This window comes from Eubalaena glacialis, chromosome 17, assembly GCF_028564815.1.
Source record: "Eubalaena glacialis isolate mEubGla1 chromosome 17, mEubGla1.1.hap2.+ XY, whole genome shotgun sequence".
In the NCBI taxonomy this organism is placed as follows: Eukaryota; Metazoa; Chordata; class Mammalia; order Artiodactyla; family Balaenidae; genus Eubalaena; species Eubalaena glacialis.
Genome location: NC_083732.1, coordinates 69,658,353 through 69,669,605, shown reverse-complemented (window position 1 = coordinate 69,669,605; position 11,253 = coordinate 69,658,353). Strand labels below are relative to the sequence as shown.

General features: G+C 43.6%; 1 protein-coding gene across 1 annotated transcript; it reads right to left on the bottom strand.

Annotated features, from left to right (window-relative positions):
* Positions 1–1,296: 1,296 nt before the first annotated feature.
* CCN3 (cellular communication network factor 3) lies at positions 1,297–9,539 on the bottom strand. The gene is made up of 5 exons (XM_061171414.1): positions 9,387–9,539; positions 9,070–9,295; positions 7,736–7,990; positions 6,205–6,419; positions 1,297–2,689 (listed from the first exon to the last, which is right to left on the bottom strand). The coding sequence occupies exons 1-5, from the start codon at positions 9,468–9,470 to the stop codon at positions 2,393–2,395; spliced, it is 1,077 nt and encodes a 358-aa protein (XP_061027397.1). The 5' UTR covers positions 9,471–9,539; the 3' UTR covers positions 1,297–2,392.
* Positions 9,540–11,253: the final 1,714 nt, after the last annotated feature.

The window sequence follows — 11,253 nt, the reverse complement described above, 5'->3', positions numbered from 1 at the left end:
ACTCTATAACATAAATCACAGCAAGGTCCTTTTTGACCCACCTCCTAGAGAAATGGAAATAAAAACAAAAATAAACACATGGGACCTAATGAAACGTAAAAGCTTTTGCAAAGCAAAGGAAACTACAAACAAGATGAAAAGACAACCCTCAGAATGGGAGAAAATATTTGCAAACAAAGCAACTGACAAAGGATTAATCTCAAAAATTTACAAGCAGCTCATGCAGCTCAATATCAAAAAAACAAACAACTCAATCCAAAAATGGGCAGAAGACCTAAACAGACATTTCTCCAAAGAAGATATACAGATTGCCAACAGACACAAGAAAGGATGCTCAGCATCACTAATCATTAGAGAAATGCAAATCAAAACTACAATGAGGTATCACCTCACACCAGTCAGAATGGCCATCATCAAAAAAATCTACAAACAATAAATGCTGGAGAGGGTGTGGAGAAAAGGGAACCCTCTTGCACTCTTGGTGGGAATGTAAATTGATACAGCCACTATGGAGAACAGTATGGAGGTTCCTTAAAAAACTAAAAATAGAACTACCATATGACCCAGCAATCCCACTACCGGGCATATACCCTGAGAAAACCATAATTCAAAAAGAGGCATGTACCACAATGTTCATTGCAGCTCTATTTACAATAGTCAGGACATGGAAGCAACCTAAGTGTCCATCGACAGATGAATGGATAAAGAAGATGTGGCACATATATACAATGGAATATTACTCAGCCATAAAAAGAAACAAAATTGAGTTATTTGTAGTGAGGTGGATGAACTTAGAGTCTGTCATACAGAGTGAAATAAGTCAGAAAGAGTAAAACAAATACCGTATGCTAACACATGTGTGTAGAATCTAAAAAAAAAAAAAAAAAGGTTCTGAAGAACCTAGGGGCAGGACAGGGATAAAGACGCAATTTTTAACATATGGAGGTCTCTTGCAGGTTGTCCAGAAAAAACATCAGGGATCCAGATATTGGATTGAGTAGAAAGTGTGGAGAATCTGAGGCCTTGGCAATAGAGATCACCAAATTAAGAGCTGTCTTTTGTTTTCCTTCTGATAAGAAGTTGTAAGCTCAACTAAAGATGACCACTTTGCTTTCAATATTTAATTTGTAAATTTTAATTTATATTTTCAATAAACAACTCAGAAGCACAAAAATAACAGCAGAGTCACACACTGATAAGATCATGTTTATTTAGTAATGTCTGACAAATAGAGAAAGTAAAAGGAATATTTTTTAAAATGTATAATTTATATTTATATAAATACTTCAAAGGAGAAAAGCTGAACACATAAGGTGACATTAGAAGAATGTATACATTTTAAGTTTGCAACCTATCTTATAGCCTGACAAGTTAGATACATGTATGTAGACACATATATCTTGTTCATGAGCTTGCATAACTAAGGCCCAAGGATAAGTTTGGGGATCTGTACAATAATTCTAAACTCCCATAGAGTTTGTGGTATCTTGCCACTGCAGTCTTGTCGATTTTGTTCTTCTTTTTCAAAATTGCACTACCAGCACACTTGAAAGTCATCAAAGGTTGTAATCAGGTGCTTTGGGCCTCAGTTTATTCATCAGTAAGGTGAGAGGAGCCCTGCTGATATGTTCTGCTTCTTCTGAATTAAAAAACTAGTGATCCCCAGCAGCCTCCAGACACATACAAATGTCTGAGGGCTGGTAGAGGCTGGTCATCTATGTATAAGGGAGAGTTTTCTGTTTAGCTTCTTTCTTTTGGAAAGGAGTCAACTTGTCTGAAATGGAGCCAATTTATGACACCAGTGCATTTCATTAATAAGCGTTCCATTACTGTAGATACAGTTTGTTTTCTATGTACACAGAAAATTAATAATCTCTAGATTTCGAGTTGAAGAGCTATATGTTTCCTCGGACCTCGGAATTTGAAGTTCAGAGTTGAGCTACTCAAAAAGAGTGCTCCACAGAGAACCCTTAGGTCAAATCTCAATCTATGGTGAAATATTTGTATGATGACACCCTCGGTATGACCTTGGATTTCACCATGTCATTCATTACTGTGACCTTTTCTTGAAATTTCACTAGTGTATAACAAAATGAGTGTAATGTGATACAGTGTACACAGTAAGACATATATCTGATTTCAGAAATTTTCATGTGTAGTAAACAGCACAAAAGAATGTCATCCCTAAGCATTATCCTGAGCTTACCTTGATTCCAAGTTTACAGTTAATCACATCTTTCATGAAAAAAAGACAGACATAACTGACCTCATATGACCACAGAAAATACATGGGACGCAGATGTGGATAATAATTCTTTGTAATTTTTCTTATAGTCATTTGCTAGTGGGTGGCTACAGGTTGCCTCTGTAGGTGGGCTTCCTAGGCGACACATTACATTTCTCCTCTGCTGGTGTTTGGCTTTAAGTCTTGGAGGAAAGATGCATTGTTATGAGGACAGTTGTTGTGACAGGTGCAGGTCCCGATGACCATCACTGGTTTCTTGAGGATCTGCCCTGGGGAGCACTGGAACTCCACCTGGATGGTTTTGGTGTTGTGTGGGGTACAGCATCGGCCATCGCTGCAGACACCGCAGAACCTGGGCTTGTAGGTGTATAGGCTCGTGCAGTTCTCAAACTGCAGGTGGATGGCTTTGAGTGACTTGGTGGTGCGGAGACACTTTTTCCCTTTCTAAGAAAGAAGAAAAGGAGTGATGCATGAAATGGCCATCGTTCCTCCAAGGGATCGGTCTAGGCATACGGAATAACTTGCTAGTTGCCTACCCAAAATCTCTTGCTCTTTCTTCTTTGCTAACAGAATGTTAATTTTGTTTGAGTAATGTGGTCCACTACAAGTATATTCTTCCCCAGAATATCTGGGAGCTTGCAATGGCCTTGGGACCAAGTTCTGGCCAGTGATACATAAACCAAGGGATTCTGGGAAATCCTTCGCCCTTCAGATGGGTACAGTTCTTAATCGCTTCCTGCATTCATTTGCCTTCCTATCTAGAATGTGGAAATCATGCCTAATTGTATATAACCATCTTTTGACCATGTGGCATAAGCATGAAGATGAAAGCATATGTATGATAAAGAAACCTATTTTTTCAAACCACCGTAAATAGGCTTTGGCGTTGTCATTAGCCCAATACATTCTTAGGTGTTATAAAGAGAAATGGAATAAAGATGGCATCACTGCAGGCCTATTAATGTTTCAAATATTTTTCAGACATTAACTTACTTAACCTTATTAGGAACATTCACTCATACAAGCAGCAGTTATTCACATAAAGAACAACTGTCCAAGTTTTATAGATGAGTAAACGTAGTCTCAGAGGCCAAAGTGATCAGAAAACATCTAGAACCTGAATTTGTCTGACACAAAGCCCGTTCCTTCTATTACACTGTGACCTCAGGAAAGTCTAAGACAGTGGGATTTAAGGTTAGTTTCCATGAAGGCATGGTAAGTGGAGAATTTATTCAACATTCCATTGGTAAGAGTTGAAGAGGAACCCCAATATTGATAATTCAGTAAGACATTGATGATATGTTAATTTCCCACCTAGATTTCTTCACCTAATTTGTCACAATTTTCCACTGCTTTTCACCCTCCTAGTTGTAATCCACAGCTTGTGGAGTGATGAGACTTGGAATTCTCTAAAATTGGTAGCTCTCAAACTTTAATAAGTAAGAGTACATCAAAATCATCTAGAGGGTTTGTTAAAACACACATTGTTGGGCCTTACACCCAGAGTTTCTGATTCAGTAGGTTTGATGTGAGCCCCCATAATTTGCATTTCTAACAAGTTCTTAGATGATGCTGCTGGTCTGGGGATCACGCTTTGAGAAGCACCATCTCACATTTAAGAATCTTTTGGTGATAAGGAAGTAATGATTATTAGGCTGGCATTTCCCTAGATTCCAAACAAATTTCTGGCCCCTTAATGAAATATATATATATATATATATATATATATATATATATATATATATACACACACACTATAAATAAATGTCTTAAATATAATATCTCCCAATATTAAACTTGGTGCAAGGGACAAGAAAAATATGAATTTTGGAAAAAGAAACAATAGAAAAAGCAAAATTTTAAAGTCATGACATGGAAATGGCTTATATAATAAGCAAGTTACTGTGTACTTGACAATATTTAAAGGCTTCTTGTTTTTCCCTTTTTAATATTTAATGTTTAGTGTATATTTTTGCCAATATCCACAAAAAGGTGCAAGGTCTGCAATATCTGTGTGTGTGTGTATATGTATGTGTGTGTGTGTGTGAGAGAGAGAGAGAGAGACAGAGGGAAGGACAGAAACAGAGAAGAAGATGTTTCTAGGTGCTCTTTCTAAATTGGTGGAAGAAGCATAAAGTTAGAATGGACCTCAAAAAGTCATACAGCTAAGTAGCCATATAACAATGCAACCACTAGAGACTCTTACTTTATCAATAAATAGAAATGGTTAATATTAGGTAATGATATTTATGTTAACAGAGTAATCTATGCCCAGCACTTTGCAAATGCATTCTATTTAATCCTCATGACAACTCTGAGGTAGGTACTGTTAATGTCTCTGTTATATAGGGGAAAGAACTGAGGCTTAAAGGTTAAGAAAATCACCCAAGATCCCACAGCTAGTTCATGTGGGAAGCCAAGATTTAAAGCCAGGCTGTCTGGCTCCAGAGTTGCACCCTTAAGCATGAGATGATATTGCCTCAGTGGAGAGATATGTAAATCGTTCATTGTTAGGGACTGTTTTATTTTGGCCTTAGGTTTGTACAAGGGTCCATATACTAGTTTGATTTGGGTACTGCATTTATCTGACCTAGGGCTCTGTTAACAAGGCTTGTGATGTCATCAGGAACCAATCAGAGCTTCTGATCCGCATGCCTTGTACTCAGCATTAACACACTGAGTTGATATCATTCCAGCAAAAAAGGAAAGAAATGTGCTATTTTATTTGGCACAGATAGCCTTATGCTGGCAAATGTACTAGTCATACTAGGCTTTTTGAAATACAGAAAATAATTCCCAGACATCCATTCATTTATTCATCAACAGTTGTTTATCAAGCACACAGTACATCCCAGGTAGGATGTGGGGGACTGAGGGATGAGGAAGGCAGATGTGGTCCCTACTCTGTTGCTTCCTTCAGACTGAACCTAAAGGGTGAAGAAAGCTGAGCTCAGAAATGACCTCTCTAAAATAAATCATGTTTGACTACTGAGTAGCCAGTTTTTTCCAGGATGAAATGAGATTTGCCAGACTTTTCTCAACTGGGGACATTACTGTAGTGGTCTGACCCCTCCCTCTTCATCTGCTGTGAGTTGCTGGGGATATTTCAATACATTAAAGAGAAAATAAAAGAAGGTAAACGCCTTCATTAGAGCTGACCTTGAAGTCAGCTTTACAGTGACTTTCTAAAGCCCAGGCCCCCCTCCCGAATAAAACATAACTCTCAACATTTAGGTTGTGAATGTTTTTTAAGTCTACAGGTGTAAAGTAAACACTTTCCAAAGAGGAACAAAAGAAGACAAATCTCAACATTTGGAACAACTGGCACCAGTGGTGGACATTCTCAGAAAGATCCATCTGACAAGACACAGCAAGAAGCAGTTAGAATGGTCATTGCCCCCTTTTCCACAGGAGTGTGGAATGGACAAGACAGTGGGGAATTGTAACAGGGAAGAGCAAAATCTGACTCCATGTTGGATCTGTTTCTTTTACTTTAAGCTTTGCTTTTTGTTGCTTTTGTTTTTATAATCATACATAATGGCCTGCCTCAGGGAACCCTGCCCCTCTGCCTGAATGTTAAACTAAAGTGCCTTTGTTCAGCTCACAGGGAGACAATCTGACCCTGCCCACCTGTGACTGCCTGCAGAAAAGAAGAAATTAACATATCCCCTCCCTGATGCTGGCCAAGCCAGGAGATATTTTGCAAAATCAATGGCCTTTTTACTTTATTTCCTCACCTCCTCCCCCTCTCTGTTCTATAAAATAAACTGGCATCCAGACCCTGTTAAGATGGTTTTTGGGGACACTAGTCCGCCATCTTCTCGGTCTGCTGGCTTTCTGAATAAAGTCACTATTCCTTGCCTTATAAGAAAAACAAGAACAACAACAAAAAATAAAACACAGGCCCCAGCGAGGCAAGGCCACCTCCTCTGTGGTGGGGGCTCCTCCCAGGCTCATACCTTATCTGTCGGCTGCTTGTGCTCTTGGTCACAGGGCCGCACCGCGCAGAGCCGGGTCTGCTTCACCATCTCGCAATGTGGATTCCTGTTGGTGACCCGGGTGGAAAAACCCATGCCACAACTCTTGGAACACGCACTCCACTCTGTGGTCTGCTCAATGCAGTTAATACCTGAGTCGGAGACTGCAACTCCTAGAGTGGCTTCTGTCCTGTAGGCTATGGGATGTTGAAATAAGGACAGTGTTATTGAGTAAAATGTGGGGATGGCAAAGTGGTCCTTTCAACCATCATTAGGAAGAGTGTCTCATCCAGTTCGGTACCCGTGCAACTCAGGTGTTCTCAGGGGGCAGACCTGGATCTCTGTATTTATAAACCCCTAACAGGTAGCACAATGCCTGGCACATGGTTGGCCTTCAAGAAATCTTTGTGGAATGACTGTCCGATTTGTTCATAAGAAGTTTAGGAGAACCTGTCTTTGAGAAGCTTAGTAGTTTTAAGAATATAGCACAGTATAGCATCAAAAACCATTCCATAAACCGTAATGTTTTCAATGTGTGATTTTGTCCAGAGAAAGGATAATGAAAAAATTGTAATTGGATGAGTAAGTAGAACCAACCAACTCAAAATAGTGATGGAGGTAATGCTCTGCCTTAGGGAGGTAGAATTGGTTATTTGGGTTGTAGGATATAGTCACTGGGACTTTGATGACAGACAGTTCTGTCTCAACACTTAATATGCATGGCCTAGGGCACATCTCCTCCCTTACATGGCAGTTTTCCTATCTGTAAGCATGGTTGAGAATTTCTGACTTCAGAAAAACTGTAAAGTTCTGTGTACTGCCAGTATAAATAATCTGGCTGATTAATGGCTTCTAAAATATTCTCTACTGGATCTTGAATGTTTACTTTTCAAAAAAAAATCATTTCCTTTATAAGCCAAAACAAAAGGAAAAGCAAAGCAAAGATCCTGAAGTGTCACTTGATCCTTCCTGCAGCACCTGGAAAGGTGGCATTTCTCTGTGACACCTGTCCAGGGATGGCATTCTTTAGGGAAGCTGGTCTTAAGAGTGCATAGGTAGTTGACAGAGTCCAGAAAAGAAAGAGCCATCACCAGGCCCTTTGCAAATGGCTTAAATGGTGTTTCCATGGAGTTGACACTTGCCACAAGTATAGAAGCTCTATCCATTATGTGTTTTGCATAAAGTTGTCAAAGCACATCTTTGCAATGTTAACAAGGGTCAAGTGGAATAGACTAAAATACAAATGGCAGTCATGTAATAAGAAAAATCATTCCTATGGCTCAACAGAACCACTGGATGTGATTCTTCTTCAGAAGAGACTGTGTGTACTTCAATAACTTGTCTGGGATTCCAGCACGTGATGTGTCTGATCTCAGTGGTCAAGCTGGACTCCACAATTGAATGACCAGAAACTGAAGCCAGTTTCTCACTGCAGATCCCAAAGAGCATACATGCTTCCTGCCTGCACTTATACCTGTGCTGTGATCATTTTCAGGTATGTTCAATTTCTTACCTGGAAGGGTTTGGAGGTCCCCTAATGTACCCGTCTCATTGGAGTCACAGATCCACTTTTCACAGCACTCCCCAGGCACTTTAACTTTTCTCGGAGCTGGGCAGTCAGGCTGGGGCAGTAGCAGGTCCTCTTCACAGCGGGGCACACAACCAACCTGCCCATCTTGGCAGGCGCACTGGTATTTGCAGCTAGGCTGGAAGGTCTCTCCACTTTGGTAGATGACTCCATCGAACACACAATTGTCTCCTTCTATTGCTAGAATGTTGGGGAAGCAGGGCAGAGAGGGAAGGGGAGAGAGAAAATCAAGAACACAATGCATCGAAGAGGCTATATAAGAGCCACAGCACGTGTTCCAAGCCCCAAATCATTCTTTTTCTAGTTGAGGCCATGTGATTGCTGACCCATCACCAGCAGAGAGATGTCCTCATGGAGGCCTCCCAGTGCAAGAAGAAACACTCAAGACGACCCAGTCCTGCCACTCATTTTACGCAAGAGGAAAGACGGGCAGAACCGTCAGGGCCCTCAGCTGTTGTTCCCAATGATAAAGTCATTTCGCCAGAACCTCCTTCGATTCTCCTACTCCAGAAGCTCAGAATTAAAAAGAAAAAAGTGCTCTTCATAGTCTCCAAACAGGTTAACTGGTCAAATTGGGAAGGGCATTAGGATCCCTTGGCATTCCAGCACAATAAATCATTACTAGTTTAGAGAAGAAACTAAAAGGCTATTCCAAGCCCTCTTCTCCAGGGAGGCAGGGACAGGTCTCCAACTAAATGGTGCACCGTGTGGGAAATTGATTCCCAGTTGATTAAGTTTCACCATCCTGGATTGGCTGGTTGCCTGCATTTTTATTTTACTCACGGTCCAGACAGGGGTTGTTGCATAGTCATCCCAGGAGAGTAGTGGCTGCTTTGGCTCAAATAGGACAATTACAGGTGTGAAAACACACCAGCCTGGCTACAGCTGGGGGAACTGTGAGCCTGTGAGTTAAGCCCAAGCTTCCATCACCCCCCAAGCGTCCCCTGGAAACTTCCAAAGGAAATGACTTCACTGGCCCTTAAGTCTGCTCTGCTCCCTGTCTATCTAGATTCTTCTCTAGGGAGACAAATGCTTCTCACCTCCGCGGGCAGGTTTCCCTTCTGGCTTCTGGCGCTCCGCAAAGCCCCACGCGCCCCCAGCCCATCCCTGGCACGCAGCGCTCCATAAACATCACCCACGGCATCACTGTTAGTATTTGCTCATCACCCTCTCGGGAGTCGGGGGAAGGGGAGAGGAAAGAGCGGGCAGCTCCGCTAGCTGAGGGACAGGAGATCAAGCGGAGGAGGGGGCAGGGTTACCCATGCAGATGCCAGTCTGGGCGCTGGGGTCCGCTCTGCGGTCGCAGAAGAGACCGCGGCTCTCCTCGCAGGGCAGCATCACGGAGCAGCTCTCGCCGCGCTGGCGGGCGCACACCAGGCAGCAGGAACAGTCGTCCAGCACGGCTCTCACCCCGGGGGCGCAGGTCGGCGGCTTCTTGGGGCACGGAGCCGGGCACGAGGAGGGGCAGCGCGGAGTCGCAAGGACCTGGGGGCGGGCGAGATCAGAAGTAGAAACTTCTTAGCAGGGACCCTGGAAGGCAAAGTAACCAGAGGCACCTGACGAGTGCGCCACTCACCTGTCCCAGGAGATGGAGGAGCAGGAAAGCCAGGCAGAGGCACTGACTGGGTGGACCGAGACGCAGGCTCTGCGCACTCTGCATGTTCAGGCTTTTTCCTGCCGCTTTCACAGGGCTTTCCAGGTCGGAGATTGGCTCTGCGCGCCCTGCTCCTGGTCGGGCTCGCCCTTGCCCAGCGCCACCGCGCAGGTTTTATAGCGCGCTCCTGGGACGCGCACAAGCCGGTTGGCTGCAGCTCGGGCAGGAGGCGGGGGGATCGGCGGGGTGGGGAATGGAACGAGCCCCGGAGTTGCCATAGCAATTGGCCGTGGGTGCCGCTCTCCTTAGGGCGCGGCCCCGGGGCCTGCATGTGCCTGTGTGTAGCGACTGGCTTTTCCCAGAGCGCCGGGAGGGGCTGGGTGGAGGCCCAGGGCCAGGACCCAGGGCTTCGCCGAGCGCGTGGGAAGGAAACGCCCGTTTCCTCCTGGAAGCTGCTTCGCCTTCCCCCAGGACTGAGACACCGCCACTCCCCGTCACGCTTCTCCTCCACCCTGGCCGTTCCCAGCTGGGTTGCAAACGTGGGGCTCCCCTAAAGGGGTGTCTGATATTTGGGACCATCTGTGAGGTGTTGGCTAGAGGCCCAGGGGTTTAGTCATAAAGGAAGCACATGCAAGTTTGTCACCGTTTAGGGCACGCTTTGAGAGTGTTGAGAGAGGGGGAGGGGAGAGAGGGAGGAAAGGAGAAACAGAAGGGAGAAAGTAGTGGCTGGGGGCGGAGTGGGGGGAGCAGAAGGTAGAAGAAGTCTTAAAGTGAGGATGGGGGATGATGCTATGGGCCAAAAGGCAAAAAGTTCTTTTGACTTTAACCATTCCAAGCTCCGCTGGTTCTTAAACCCCCGATTCTGCAGGTCTGGTAGAAATACAAGTAAAACATAATGAAATAAAAATAGAAGAGCCCGAGGTACATAAAAACTTTCTTCCTGGTAGAGAAAAACCTTGAAACACCAGTAGTGTCACGCCTCCTGTGAAACAGCACATGTCAGAATACAAGAGCCTGTGAGAGTTTATAAGTCCCCTTCAGCTCAGCCCCTGTCAAAACCTCAGCGAATTAAGGAAGGACTGGGGAAGGTACTTGCTTTACTGAGCTGACACTCCAGCAAATCAAATCCCTCTGCCACCTGGCACCTACTTTCAAAAATGACTGCTGTGAAACACTTGTCATCTCTCATGAGGAGGAGAGCAGTTTGCTCCAAAGTTGACACTGCTTGATGGTTTTAAAAAAAATGTCTCTCCTGTACTTCAACTTCGCTGCTGCCTCTGGGATAACTATGTCCAGCTCCTTTGGGGGTAGTCGTGTTGGAAAGACACTTTTCAGAAAAATTATGCAGGCTTGTGATGGAACTCTAGGCTTTAAAAGGAAACAAATTTCCTCTAGGTCATCCAGCTCCAGTGTGAAGGAAATCAAAGGCAGCTTATGTAAGGGCCCAGGTCTGCCCCTGCCATGCCTGCTTCCCTGCATGAAGTCATCCCAAGCCCTTCAGTATAGTTCTCTGAGCAGCTTAAAACTGCTGTTACATAATTCCGAGCCTACATGAATTCTGCTTTCTTTGAGGAAAAGCAGACTAAGCAGTAAATCTTGGTGAGAGATTGAACAGTTAATTTGTGCCATGTCGAGGACACTCAATATACTCTTCAAATTGATGGGCTTCATGGGTCATCTGGTCTAGTGATGCTTCCACCTGGCTGTACATCAGAATCAACCAGGGTGTATTTTTGAAAAATATAGATTCTTTTTTTAATGAGTTTTTAAAAAATTGAAGTATAGTTAATTTACAATGTTGTGTTAGTTTCAGGCGTACAGCAAAGTGATTCAGTTATATATATGGGTT

What these genes read in the sequence shown, in the direction of transcription:
- CCN3 (XM_061171414.1), bottom strand. Translation starts at nt 9,470, where the DNA reads ATGCAGAGTGCGCAGAGCCTGCGTCTCGGTCCACCCAGTCAGTGCCTC. An exon ending in TCCTCCATCTCCTGGGACAG is followed by an intron (nt 9,296 to 9,386) that starts GTGAGTGGCGCA and finishes GCCCGCCCCCAG; the next exon opens with GTCCTTGCGACTCCGCGCTG. An exon ending in ACAAGCAGCCGACAGATAAG is followed by an intron (nt 2,690 to 6,204) that starts GTATGAGCCTGG and finishes CTTCTTTCTTAG; the next exon opens with AAAGGGAAAAAGTGTCTCCG.